Source organism: Rhinatrema bivittatum, chromosome 13 (assembly GCF_901001135.1).
Source record: "Rhinatrema bivittatum chromosome 13, aRhiBiv1.1, whole genome shotgun sequence".
NCBI classification, from domain to species: domain Eukaryota; kingdom Metazoa; phylum Chordata; class Amphibia; order Gymnophiona; family Rhinatrematidae; genus Rhinatrema; species Rhinatrema bivittatum.
In genome coordinates, this window is record NC_042627.1 from 83,072,664 (window position 1) to 83,087,745 (window position 15,082).

At 45.0% G+C, this 15,082-nt stretch overlaps 1 protein-coding gene across 1 annotated transcript in view; it reads right to left on the bottom strand.

Annotated features, from left to right (window-relative positions):
* WDR76 (WD repeat domain 76) overlaps window positions 1–15,082 on the bottom strand; it is a 54,951-nt gene that overhangs the window by 21,849 nt on the left and 18,020 nt on the right. The window contains exons 4-5 of the mRNA XM_029575864.1: window positions 8,535–8,661; window positions 3,565–3,663 (exon numbers count right to left, since the gene is read on the bottom strand). Of these exons, the coding sequence (XP_029431724.1) occupies window positions 3,565–3,663; window positions 8,535–8,661 (226 nt within the window). The remainder of the gene's footprint in view (window positions 1–3,564; window positions 3,664–8,534; window positions 8,662–15,082) is intronic.

Sequence of the window (15,082 nt, forward strand, 5' to 3'; positions counted from 1 at the left end):
TGAACTGGATCCTTCACCTACAAAGGAAAATGAAAACCTTCAACCATAAATTGCTGTCATATATATAACAACCACTATATACACCCAGAAGCAATAAAAGTCTTTCAAAGTCAAGGGAATGGACTTCTGGATTGATCTGGGGTATTCCAGGAATGAAAATTAGCAGGTAAGAACCAATTTTCCTTTCCTGTTCATACCCCAGATCAGTCCAGACGAGTGGGATGTACCCAAGCTCCCCTACACTGGGCGGGAACCTGAAAGAACCACTCGTAATACACTTTCTCCAAACGTAGCCTCCTCTGGTGCCCAAACATTCAAGGTTTGGTAAAAGTGTAAGCTAAGACCATATTGTTGCACGACAGATTTCCTGCAGAAATACCAGCTGACACACAATCCAGGAGGCTGCCTGTACCCTAGTAGAGTGCGCACACAATCCCTCCAGAATGGTTAGACCTTTACAGAGATATGCCGAAGAGAGTCTATTTCAGCCATTGCGCAATTGTGGCCTTAGGGGTCTTACTTCCCTGCCTTGCTCCACTAAAGACAAAAAGGTGATCTAATCATTCAAATAGATAGTGACCTTAACATGCAACAGGTTCCAACAAACATCCAATAATTGAAGTTCCCCTGCATGTCGCATCTCTGTCGTCAAATGTAGAAATGCGGGAAGCTCCATCGTCTAGTTAAGATGAAAGGAAGAGAAGATCTTTGGTAAAAAAGGAAGGTACCATATGCAACAAGACCCAATTGTCCATAATCTTTTTTACTTTAGTTGCAACTATTGTAAATAGATTTTAGTTTAGTTGCAACTATTGTAAATAGATCCTTCTGTAAATAAGTTCCTTTTATTTTTATGGTTGTTCTTTATTCTCTATTTCTCGCTACCTATCTTTCCCTCTCCTCTCCTGTCTCCCTTAGCCCTCCCCTCTTTCTGGCCTGCTCCCATCCCCCGCCCCCTGTTCATTGTAATTCCTCCTTTAATTGAGTTACTTGTAAACCGGCGTGATGTGCCATACGAACGTCGGTATATTAAAAGTTGTTAAATAAATAAATAAATAAATAAATAAATAATCTGCACGAAAGAATCTCTACACAACGCCTGAAGCTCAGAAATCTATCTGGCCAAACAAAATCGCCACCATGAAAACTGTCTTCAGGATAAGACCCTTCAAAGATGCCTATTTCAAAGGCTCAAAGAGGAGGTCCACATAGTACCCAAAGAACCAAAATTAAGCTTCCACATCAGACACATCCTGTGGACTGGAGGACACAAATGCTTCGCCCCCTTCAGAAAACAAATGACGTCCGGATATAAAGCCAACGGCATCCCCTGAAGTTTACCTCAAAGACATCCTAAGGCTGCTACCTGCACTCGAAGCGAGTTGTAAGCCAGCCTATTGGCCAATCCTCTCTGTAAAGAGGCTAAGATCTGAGACACGTCCATGCATAGAGGATACAAACTTTCCTCCAGACACCATGACAAATACTCTGCACACTCTGACGTAAGCTACAGACGTGGATGTTCTCCTGGCCTGTAGCAAAATAGTAATAACTGCCTCAGAGTATTCTTTCAAACACGCTGCCTGGATGGAACTAAGGGCCCCAGTAGAAGCCGTATCGTGTACCTTCTGAACCCAGCATAAGCAGGCCCACACTGCAGCTCATAGACTCCGAGCAGACACTTCGAACATCCACTTCAATTGGATTTCCAACTTGCGGTATTGAACATCCATCAGGGCAGCCAATTCCAACACCGGGATGGTGGTGTTTTTGGTCACCACCAAAACCGCCGCATCCACCCTTGGAATTTTCAGCTGATCCAAATGGACCTCCATCAAGGGATAAAGCTTTGCCGTAGTCCTGCCAACCAAGCCTGCCTCCAGGGAGTCACACTCCTGGCTAATCAGCTTCTGGACCTTCTTAGGCACGGGGAAAGTGCTAGGAAGACCCTGAAGACCATCCAAAACCGGATTCACGCCCTCACTGTCAGACTCTTCCTGAGCTAACTTAACCCCCAATTCTTCCAACACCTGGGGAATGAGAGGGCGTAACTCCTTCTTGAACAGGCGGACCACACGAGGATCATCTCCTTCTGTCAGGGGGTCCTTCATCCAGATCTGGATCATCTTTACTAGCATCAGGGTCAGGATCCTGTCCCCCAACAGGATCCATATACAGGTCCACCCCCTGCGGAAACACCGGAACCTCCTGCATGTTGCCCGAATCATCCAAGTCCTGAGGTCGATTGATTTGCACCGCTACCCCAGGCACATGAGGGGATCCACAGAACCACCTGCTGTCCTCGGCCACTTGGACAGACCTGGACGCTGGGCCCAAAATCTTTGGATATCTGCCCTCTTCCCAGCCAGGAAGGCTCTGTGCATAAGCAAAACTCTGGCGAAAATCCCCCTGGGCTCTCGGGCCTTTGCACAAGGGGTTCGTCCTCCGAGTCCGCTCCCCCTTCCTGGTCCCACTTCCATCCCATCTGGACATACCCTGGCCACGCTCCCCTTGAGGGCACCACAGACCTCCCCTTGACCACAACCGTAACCTTCAGAGAACAGGCGGCCTTCCTGGTCCTGGAGCCTCCCATGGAGGAATCCTCCTCCCACGAGGCACAGCCCATGCAGATTGAAGTGGCTTTAAGGCAGGCTGACCAAAGCCCGCAGGCCTCGCAAACAGCCATGCACGGTACTGCTGCCATGCGTCACGTGGGAGTGAAGCAGCCGCTGACCCGACTAGGCCACACCACGTGGCTACCTCTGGTGCCGCACCGCTGCACTTCCACAAGTGGCACATGAAACACTCTCAAGGGGCCACACAGCACACTTGCTCAAGTGGCACGCGAGAAAGCACACCAGCCTGTGCCAGCCAAACAAAAGCGCCTCCGACTACAAGTGTTCCCACCAGGGAAAAGCACAGCTCAGCTTCCTCACACTCCCCTCCTGTCCTAGCGGTAGCTCCCACTTGTCTACTGCCCTGGCTAAGAATGCCGAACCCCGACTGCCTCTTCCACTTACTTTGTACTTAAAAAAAATAAATAAATCCCAAAGTAAGAGATGGGATACTTCCCTGAACTGAAGGCAACGGCTGTCAGAAGGGGACCTCTTGAGTCCCAGAAGGAGCCAGTCCCCTGGCTATCAAGGACTCCATTACCAGCAGGCAGAGGTATCCAACCACCTGGTTGCCTGGCTCGACCCGAGGAATGGGCCACTAAGGAACCTAGCACTTCGAGGAGCAAATTACTGCTCCTTAAGTCTCCAAAAGTAGTCTCAGCCAGAACTGCAGGTCTGCACCTCTACCATCTGCTGGAGACAGAAAAATACTGAGGAATTGCAGGTGGCGCTCTCAGTTAAGTAGCAGTGCCTCAAAGTTTTGTTCTCTGCCTCATCTGCTGGTAGGGATGCATAAACCTACTTGTCTGGACTGATCTGGGTATGTTCAGAACAGTTCGGTTTTCTCCTGCTCACTGCAACCCCCTGGGGCGCAGGAGCGCCATCAGCACAGTGATCCCCGACCTGCTGCTCCCCCCGAGTCATAGAAGGGATATCAGCTCAGTTTTACCTGGCTCGCTGCTCTCCAGGTGTGAAGGAAGTCCCAAGTCACATCCTCTTCCTTGTGGTTTGTAGGTATCATTTTCAAAGGCCCTGGTGGCTTCATGCGCTTAAGAAAGAAAACAAACTTTAAATAAATCCCTTTCCAATTCCAGTTCTTATAGCGACTGGCAGATTCTGGGCATACACCTTTTCTCTCATTGTCTGGCTTTCAGCAAGTCTGATCTGTCATGAGGTTCTTGCCTTTTTATACCATTTCCTCAGGTACAAAAACATCTTAACCTTCAGTTTAACTAGTAATTTCTGTTGCAGAGAGTCTAAACGCAAGAGTAGGGGGGGAGATCAACCCCAGTGTATTTGATCACATATTAAACAGAAAAAGGTGACTGCATACATCTTTTAACTGAGTGGCCCAGACAGAAGGGACTATTGCATTTCCAAAACTGTTTATCTTAGCCTAATGTCTAACTGAAGATGGCTTATGTTTTAGAAACTAACGTGTTCTTGGAGGTACCTCATTTTAAAATCAGAAGGGGAGGTGTGACACAAATTCAAAACAGTAGGTGTAAGGCAATTTGAGGATGAATTAATGCTATGGATCGATACTTGCTACTAAAAGCATAGTTGGGTACTCATAAGGTTACCTTGGCTTCAATTTATGCCCCAAATGATAAGAAAACTGTCTTTTTGGAAATGTTATTAGCTGAGGATTATAATATGGTGGAAGAAAGGTTAAGAGTTCTTGTAATACGTTATTCATGACATTGTAATTGCTGAATTGGGCATGTGAGCTAATCTGGCAATCTTGTAATTCTTAATGTCAAAATTTCAATTTATTTTTAATTTATAAAATTTAAGTTGCATAGCAAGTTTGCTTTCCATAAACAGGGTTCTCCATAGATAGGCAATATCACCTTTCTTGCTGGCTTTTCCACATTAAGATCATCTATGATCACCTACAGATTCTGCACTTGTTTTGTGTATGGAACTTTACCCCCTTGTATTGTACTCCTCCCTTGAGTTTTTGTTGCCCAAATGCATGCCCTTGCTTCTGCCTAGTTATGCCTCTGGTTAGCAGAATATTTTGAATACAGCAGATTACAAAATCTGATGCACCACAGTTGGGCATAAATTGCGAATCGGTGTTTCACATGCTTTACTCCCTTCAAGAACCGGTGTGTCGCAAGAGGAGGGCCATCCCGATGATGAACTAGAGCACCTAAGTCTGCCACCTGAACTCAGAGAAAATTGTAGGCTAATCCTGTCTCCAGCCCTCGCTGTAAGAATGACAAGATCTGGGCTATGGTCGCACGCTGTGGAGAGAGACGTGAGGACTGGCAGCAAGCCTCAACTAGTAAAGTGATTGAGGACAGTGGTAGAGGATCTGTGGAACACATCAGGGGTTAGTAATGGGGACAATTCTGCTCAATATTTTCATAAGTTCTATTGTAGAGGGGCTAGTAAACAGGTTTCTCTTCTAGTTCTAAGATGTGCCGATGAAGCAGAAAAGGGAAGAAAAATCCAAGAAGAGGCATGATCAAGTGTTTGGCAACTAATACCGCCCTCCATTCAACATAGACTCCCTAAAAGACAAACTAGTAGAAAAACTAACCGTAATAGACTGCACCGACTGTGAGTCCGCCATTACAGCGTGGACACAAACAACCAAAAACTTAGCCAACGAGATCAACCCAATAAAAAGGATTGACATAAAAGAACCCAAAGAAACAAATCCATGGCATAACGAAAAAATAAAGATAATCAAAAGAAACCTTAGGAAAAAAGAGAAGGACTGGAAAAGTAATAAAACAGACAACCTGACTAAATACAGAAAACAGCTAGCCTACTATAAACAAGTAATTCTCAACGCTAAAAAACATTATAGCACTAAGATAGAGAAATACGCAAACAATCCACGAACCCTGTTCACCATAGTAAAAAATCTCACAACTGACAAAAATGACAATTCACAGAAACTACCAATAACCAAATGTAATGAAATAGCTACCTTCTTTAATGACAAAATCACGAATCTAAAAGCAAAAATCCCTAGAATAAACAAAAAATTAACATGCAAAAAAAGAGATGTTAAACAATGGGAAGCATTCGACGAAATATCCAAAATTGAAGTTGAATCAATGCTAAAAAAACTAAACCCAGTCCCACATGCACAAGACACAATTCCAACCACAGATTTGAAAAAAGTAGCCAACAGTCTCTCCAACTCTAACAAAAATCATTAACCTATCACTAAAAGAAGGAAACATGCCAGACTCACTAAAAGGAGCAATAGTAAAACCAATTCTAAAGAAAAAAAACAGCAATCATCTAGTCATGAGCAATTATAGACCAGTATCAAACCTGCCCTTAATCGCAAAGTTAATAGAAAAAGCCATACAAAAACAATTAACAGAACACTTAGAGAACAATATACTGTACCCATCACAACATGGCTTCCGCAAAAACTTCAGCACTGAAACACTACTACTTGCACTAACAGACAACATCATGAGAGGGTTTGACAGCGGTAAACAGTACATTTTAGTAATGCTTGACCTTTCAGCGGCATTCGACACAGTTAACCATGACATATTGATAAATAGATTAGAAGAAATAGGACTAAGCAACTTGACAATCAAATGGTTTAAATCATACCTAAATAACAGATATTTCCAAGTACAAATCAAAGAAGTAATGTCAGAGAAAATAAACCTTCAAAACAGGAGTTCCACAGGGATCTGCCCTATCCGCCACATTGTTCAACATATACATGCTACCATTATGTCACCTACTAGCAGGTTTAGGAATTTCGCACTACATCTACGCCGATGATATTCAGTTAATACTTCCAATTGACGACACAATTGAAAAAACACTAAACATAGCAAACATGTACCTAGATATAATAAAACAACTTCTAAACCAAATGGAACTAGTGTCAATATAGATAAAACCGATTTCTTACACCTAGAACAAAAAAACATAACAATCATCAAGAACCCAATTACACTCAACAACCAAAAAATACATCTAGCTGAGAAAGTAAGAAACCTGGGAGTGATAATCGACCCAGAACTAAGTATGAAACAACATATATCTCAATAAGTAAAAGAAGGATACACCAAACTTATGACTCTCAGAAGATTAAAACCACTACTAACGCCCACCAACTTCCGATCAGTCTAAGCCTTAATCTTTTCCAGTACCGACTATTGTAATGCCCTCCTACTGGGCCTGCCATACACCACAATAAGACCATTACAGATTCTACAAAACTCAGCGGCAAGAATTTTAACTGGGAAAAGTAAGAGAGAACATATCACTGAAACCTTAATAGAATTACACTGGTTACCCATTGAACAAAGAATACACTACAAAACTTTATGCACCATTCATAAATTAATACATGATGAAAAAGCAGAGTGGCTGAACACAGCCCTCCGCTTACATACCCCCCACAGAAATCTGAGGTCAGCAAACAAAGCACTGCAGCCAGATTAACACAAGTAAGGGACATGGCCCTATCACTAGCAGGACCGATAATATGGAACACCATGCCGGTAGAAATCAGATTGGAAAGAGACATCAAAACATTCAGAAAAAATGTAAAATCATGGCTATTTAAGCAAGCGTATCACAAAGAGAATGGAGAATAGAACCCAGGGAACTGTTAGGTACGGTCAAGCAAACACCCACACAGACACACTCCTTCCTTCTTAAAGTGCGTCTCCTCGCCTATATTCTAATCTCCACCTTTATCTTAAACAACAAAGAACTAAAGTTAAGTAACACCAAACTTTTAGCAGAGTTAGAAAAACTAGACATGACTTATAACACTCACCAAATAGTACTTACTCTGATATAATGTTACAGTGTTTTGGATGGCACCTGTTTCCAGACACTTTTTCAACATAGTTTTTGTGCCTTATTGTGAACCGTTGTGATGGCACCCGCTTAACGACGGTATAGAAAAGATTTTAAATAAATAAATAAATACAATTTAATACAAAGCAGCAGTCATGCACCTGGAAATCAGTACTTTAGCATAAAGCAATCATGTGCAACGAAGCTGAGAACATGGGTGTGATTGTTTCAGAACTGTGAGGCGAGGCGAGGCAATGGCCAGCTGCTGCAAGGAGTTTGAAAATGTTAATTTCAGGTGGCACAGCACAGTGAAGGTGGAAATGTGCTCATGCAGCAACCTGTGGTACTTCTGGGTTGCCAATCCCTGACAGAGCCCGTGCAGAGCCTGCACTGTAAGCCCTATAAAATGACACTTAAGGACTTAAATATGTGCATCAAAAAGAAGAGACGAATATAGCAAAGGCATTCAAATATCTTTTCAGCAGAAAAAAAAAATCTAGACCAAAGGGTCATGAAAGGAGTGTGAAAGGGGCATAGGTATTATTACGCCCTAGATAAACCTCAACTTCAGGTCACTACCACATGCTAATGTACCCTCTCTCTCTTTAATGTAATCTGCCTTGTGAGCAACTTTATCTGAAGGACCTAGGAGGCATGGAATTATCTCCCAGTGCAGGCAAAAAACAGCACGAGGAGACAAAGCATGGGATAAAAAAAGAAAAAAACCAAAAAAAAAACCCAGCATGAGACGACAAAGCATGGGATAAAAAAAGAAAAAAAAACAAAAAAACCCCAGCATGAGACGACAAAGCATGGGATAAAAAAAGAAAAAAACCCCAGCACGAGACGACAAAGCATGGGATAAAAAAAGAAAAAAAACAAAAAAAACCCCAGTACGAAACCACAAAGCATGGGATAAAAAAAGAAAAAAACAAAACAAAAAAAAAAACAACTTAGTTGCAGGGAAGTGAAGGGAAAATAATGCGAGTAGGATCTGCAATATTGCAATAGAAAGGAAACGTGGGCAGAGGCGATGGGCCTAACTGTCCCAGCTCTGAAAAATCTTCCTCAGCCCTGGATTCCTTTTTTCCAGTGACTCCGTCCGCCTCTCCTCACCAGTGCATTCACCGCCAGCTCCGGCTGGGCCACTGCTTCAGGCAGGGCTGTCCCCGACGGCTCCTTTCTTTGTAGCCGCATGGATCGGCGTAGCGTAGTCTCTTCTTCCACCTTCTTGGGTTTTCTCCTAAAGGAAACAAACCAGCAGTTCTTACTTGAAACTTTTCCTTAAACAGGCCAAAAGCTTTTACCTGATGAACAGACTGACACCAAGTCATTACCATGAAATCTAAGTCCATGCAACAATTACAAGCATTCATCACACACTCCTATCACTGCTTTTAGGCACATTTCATCCCTGAGATATCTCCTCCTCTTCTTGCTATATCTGTCTCTGCCTGTGTGCATGGATTAGGGGTCCTCTCTATGAACCATTCTGCCTGAAAGATGGTAGGGAGGAGCACACCTGTCACTGCTTTTAGGCACATTTCATCCCTGAGATATCTCCTCCTCTTCTTGCTATATCTGTCTCTGCCTGTGTGCATGGATTAGGGGTCCTCTCTATGAACCATTCTGCCTGAAAGATGGTAGGAGGAGCACACCTGTCACTGCTTTTAGGCACATTTCATCCCTGAGATATCTCCTCTTCTTCCTGCTATATCTGTCTCTGCCTGTGTGCATGGATTAGGGGTCCTCTCTATGAACCATTCTGCCTGAAAGATGGTAGGGAGGAGCACACCTGTCACTGCTTTTAGGCACATTTCATCCCTGAGATATCTCCTCTTCTTCCTGCTATATCTGTCTCTGCCTGTGTGCATAGATTAGGGGTCCTCTCTATGAACCATTCTGCCTGAAAGATGGTAGGGAGGAGCACACCTGTCAAACCTTGACTACCCTGGTGAAAGGAGAAATCCCCCAATCCATGGATAGAAAAAGCAGGGCCATTCCAGGAGCAAGTGCAAAATGACGACATTTACCCTAACTTTGATCAGGGACAAGCCATCAATACATCTGAGGAGTGGTAACAAAGCGCACTACCAAAGCCACAGTCATAGCAAGTGGCCACACATGCTCCCTGTGTGTAGGTGACAAAGTGCCCCCGTATCCAGGATCTGTAGTCCCATCCTCAAACATCCCTACTCTGCGTTACACCACACATGCACACTTTTTAGGAGAGTATTGGAAGTGTCATTACAGGGCTGCTCCCTGCACTACACCATCAGTTTCTCTTGTACTCTTACATTTTCTTGGTATCCACTACACACATCCAGCTGCTGTGTTCCTGTAACTAATGTGAGATGTGCACAGCACACGCTGACAAGAGACAACATTACGAAGCACAATACATAAAACCCAGCAGCTACTATCTAGTCCTGCCCTCCACTGCCAGATTAACCTTCCAGCATTCAGCTGCTATGCCCCAAAACTGTGGAAGAAACTACTGCTACTCCTTCGCCTCAAAGCAAGCTAAGGCTTGGCTAAACCCACCCAGGCCTTCTCATAGATCCCATGCAGAGACTTTGCTCCTTACAGTGATTACCAGGATTCTTGGAAGAGCTAGCTAACACTTCAGCATGAATTTTCATACAGGCCCTGCGCAACCGGGCGTGTAGAACATACAATTGCATGGGGCCACACACCTGGCAGGTGTGCAGCAGCGGTGGCAGCAGCAGCAGCAGCAGCAGCAATGCAAGAAAAATCTTTGTGGCATGCAGAAAGTGAGGATAGACTTTCCCTCTTAAGTTAGTGAGCATCAGCGGTTTTTCAAGGTGCGCCTGTGTGCGCCACTGCAAATGGCACACCTTGTACCTCACACAACCTGAGCCAGGAGGAAAAGAAGAGGGAGCCCGGGAGGTTCCTCCACTCTTCCTTCCTCATGTGCGGGACCTGACAGGGTTCCCACTGCCTTTATGCTGATCTTGCGATGCATGTGAGAGCGAGGATACCTGCCTGAGAGACTGTGTGTGAGAGAGAGCAGAGTTGCTTACCTTTAACAGGTGTTCAAGGACATGGGTGCCATCATGAGATGGAGCCCAATGTGGAAAACGTATGTCAAAGTTTCTAGAACTGTTTCTAGAATGTGCCTAGTTACACATTGAGCATGCCAGCAATGTCCTATACCACGTGTCTACTCGGGGTCCCTCTTCAGTCTCAAACAGAATTACGATTAAAATAAAAAATAGGAGAAACCCAATTCCACGGGGTAGTGAGCGGGTTTCAAGAGGACTAACATCCTGCTGTCCTCAGAGAACACCTGTTACAGGTAAGCAACTCTACTTTCTCCAAAGACAAGCAGGATGTGGCCCTCACACATGGATGAATCTCTAGCTACAGGCTGCTCCCCAGCACAAAAGGGGCCAACAGACACCTATGCAGGTGCCAACGGGCACAACACCAGTCCTGTCGTAACAGAGGAAGGAAGAAAGCCTGAACATAAACAGGCCTTGGGTAGGGAGAGTCGAGTTCTACCCCTCAATCAGATTCCGGAAGCAGCTGGCCGAACCTACTGTTGCGTCGGCCGTCCTATCCAGACAGTAGTGGGATATGAATGTGTGGGGAGAAATCCACGTCGCAACCTTGCAGATCTCCTCCACGGCAACTGCTCACAAATGGGCCACCGAAGCTGCCATGGCTCTAACAGAATGAGTTTTGACAGATGGACATAACAGGAGGAGAGGCAGTCTGCTAGCCAATTGCATATTGTTTGTTTGGCAATAGTAATGCCCAACTTATTCCTATCAAAATAAGTAAAAAGTTGGATGGACTGACTATGGGCTTCTGTCTGCTCCAGGTAGAAAGCTAAGGCTCTCTTGCAGTCCAAACTGTGCAGTGATCGTTCACCTTGGTGCAAATGAGGCCTGGGGAAAAGAAATTAGCAGGATGACTGACTGGTTAAGATGGAAATCCATCACAACCTTAGGAAGAAACTTAGGGTGTGTACACAAGACCACCCTGTCATGATAAAACTTAGTATAAGATGGATAAGTCACTAAGGCCTGGAGTTTGCCAAAACTGCATGCTGAAGTGACCATCACCAAAAATATTACCTTCCAGGTCAGGTAGTTCAAGTCACAGGTGTGCAGCAGCTCAAAAGGAGCTTTCATCAGGTCGAGGTCACAACACAAAGCGGGAGACCTTAGGGGGGGCTTCAAATGAAGCAGGCCTACATGAAACATACAGCTATAGGCTGAACAGAGGTAGGCGTACCATCTTCACCATGGTGGTATGCGCCAATTGCACTAATATGAACCAGACGGAGTTGGGTTTTAAGTCAGCCTCCAATAGGTATGGAAGGTAATCAAGCAGTTTTTATGTGGGGCAGGAGAACGGATTTAAGGCCTTCTGCTCACACCAAAAGGAAAAACCTCATCCACGTCACTACATCGCACTTTCTAATGGAAAGCTTTCTGGAAGCCACCAGGACGTGAGACCATCCTTTGAAAAATCAAGCGGCTGCAGGATTAACCTTTCAACATCCAGGCTGAGTGACAGGGCCTGAAGGTTGGGATGCTGCAGCCTGCCCTTACCTAGATCTCATCATGCAAGATAAGTCCCTAGGCTGATCAGTTTCCAGATGGTCAACTCTCGGAGGAGTGGAAACCAGACCTGTCTTAGCCAGTGAGGATCTTAATCCCTCTGTCCGCGTGAAGCTTCAGAGAGTCTTCGCCACTAAGAGAATCAGAGGATACACATACAGAAGACCCTTGCCCCAATGATGGGCAAGGGCGTCTGAGGCTAGTTTGGCATCTACCATGTACAGGGAGCAGAACAGAGGCACCTTCCTGTTGCAGAGGGACGTGAACAGATCTACGTCTGGGCTCCCCCAGAGGCGGAAAATACGATTTACTACCCCTGGTCCAGGGACCACTACTGGAGTCTGAAGGTCGACTCAGCCTGCCCGCTATTACATTCTCCATTCCGGCCAGGTACATGGCCCCGAGCACCATCCTGTGGGACAGGGCCCACAACCAGATCTGGACCACTTCCTGACACAGGAGGTACGATCCCATGCCTTCCTGCTTGCTGACATACCACATGGATGTTTGTTGGTCTGGATCAGGACAACATTGTTGGACAGCCGAACTGAAAGCCAATAGTGCATACCTGATCGCCAAAGCTCCAGGAAACTGATCTGATAATGTTTGAGCGTACCACAGTCCCTGGGTGCTGAGCTCATATACATGAGCTCCCCACTCCTAGTGACTCCAACACCTGAATGGTCAAGCACATGGATCTGGTGGCCCTTGCCTGAGACATGTTCTTGACCAGCCAATCGTCCAGATACGGGAATACATGCACTCCCAAGTCTGCGGAAGTGCACTGCCACCATAACCAGGCATTTTGTGAAGACCCGGGAGGAGGACACAAACCCGAACAGCAACACTCTGTATGGGAAGTGCTGTTTTTCCAGCTCAAATCTGAGATACTTCCTGTAACCGGGAAGATCTAGATATGCGTCCTTTAGGTCAAGGGAGCATATTCAGTGCCCTTTTTGTAAAAGGAGGATCAAGATGCCCAGGGAAACCATCTTGAACGTTTCTTTTTTAGAAACTTGTTCAAGGCCCTCAGGTCTACGATGGAACGGTCTTCCTTCTGTTCTCTTTGGAACTAGGAAGTACCTGGAGTAGAATCCCCACTCTCTTTACCCTAGTGATACGGGCTCGACCACTCCGGCTGTTAAGAGGCAGGGACCTCGGATCATAGTACCTGCTGATGTGCTATAGGCCTCCAAAATGGGCATGGAGAGCAATTTTGCAGGATATCCAATAGATTTAATTGGTACCCATGGCGGATGATGGCTGCTGCTTCCCAAGAGGAGAGTGAGAGTGCAGATACGAAGCCTTTTTCACTCACTGCTGGCAGAAGACAGGGCTGGCCAGGCTGGAGCTGCTCGGCTTATTGCAATCACCTTTTTCAGCCACACACAATTGTTTGTTATGATTTGTTGAAAGCAATGTTTACAAATGTAGCCACTACCAGAATGTTTTGTGGTCACCACTAGCAAGAGCTGGCTTCCCACTCTGAGAAGCAGTGGTTGCACAAAAGGCCGGAAGAAAGCACGCCAGCTGCCTCAGTGAGCCAGAGTCCAAGACAAACAATTCACCACATCAGTCTGGAAGACTGAATGATAAAGGTGGATGACCATCATATAAAAAGAGACACTGTATATGGTCTAGTTAGTATTGGACCACATCTATGAGGGAGAATCACAGGCCATCAATTTAGTACAAGTTTTGTTTTTTTTCGTTTGCAAACGAAAATTACTTATCTTGCAAGAAAATTCTTGTTGTATGTTTCTTCATTCCAAGCTACTGCCGCCCCACACTGCTCCAGTGTTTCTGTACAGTGTTTCAATTCAGTGAGCCAGAAGGCAGCAGTGCACAGCAGCTCCTGCGCCAGGCTAAAAAAAGAAAAAAAAAAAAGTGCCACCTTTCAAGCAGGGTGAGAAAGCAGCGGCAGCACTCAGGCCTGTGCAGGGCTCGGAAGAAAGCAAACTAAGCTCCCATGCAGGGCGAGGGGGGTAAAGGGTGGAATGAGGAGCAGGGAGCAAAAGGAGGAAGAATTTTAGGAAAAAGTCTGAATGTGACCACTAGCAAGAGGGGGGCAACCACACTCAGAGAATCAGTTTCTGGTTACCCATCTTACAAAATCTGCCATAAGAACATAAGAACCTGCCATACTGGGTCAGATCAAGGGTCCATCAAGCCCAGCATCCTGTTTCCAACAGTGGCTAATCCAGGCCATAAGAACCTGGCAAGTACCCAAAAACTAAGTCTATTCCATGTAACCATTGCTAATGGCAGTGGCTATTCTCTAAGTGAACTTAATAGCAGGTAATGGACTTCTCCTCCAAGAACTTATCTAATCCTTTTTTAAACACAGCTATACTAACTGCACTAACCACATCCTCTGGCAACAAATTCCAGAGTTTAATTGTGCGCTGAGTGAAAAAGAACTTTCTCCGATTAGTTTTAAATGTGCCCCATGCTAACTTCATGGAGTGCCCCCTAGTCTTTCTACTATCCGAAAGAGTAAATATCCGATTCACATCTACCCGTTCTAGACCTCTCATGATTTTAAACACCTCTATCATATCCCCCCTCAGCCGTCTCTTCTCCAAGCTGAAAAGTCCTAACCTCTTTAGTCTTTCCTCATAGGGGAGCTGTTCCATCCCCTTTATCATTTTGGTAGCCCTTCTCTGAACCTTCTCCATCGCAATTATATCTTTTTTGAGATGCGGCGACCAGAATTGTACACAGTATTCAAGGTGTGGTCTCACCATGGAGCGATACAGAGGCATTATGACATTTTCCATTTTATTAACCATTTCCTTTTCTAATAATTCCTAACATTTTATTTGCTTTTTTGACTGCCGCAGCACACTGAGCCGACGATTTCAATGTGTTATCCACTATGACACCTAGATCTCTTTCTTGGGTTGTAGCACCTAATATGGAACATAACATCGTGTAACTACAGCAAGGGTTATTTTTCCCTATATGCAACACCTTGCACTTATCCACATTAAATTTCATCTGCCATTTGGATGCCCAATCTTCCAGTCTCACAAGGTCCTCCTGTAATGTATCACAGTCTGCTTGTGATTT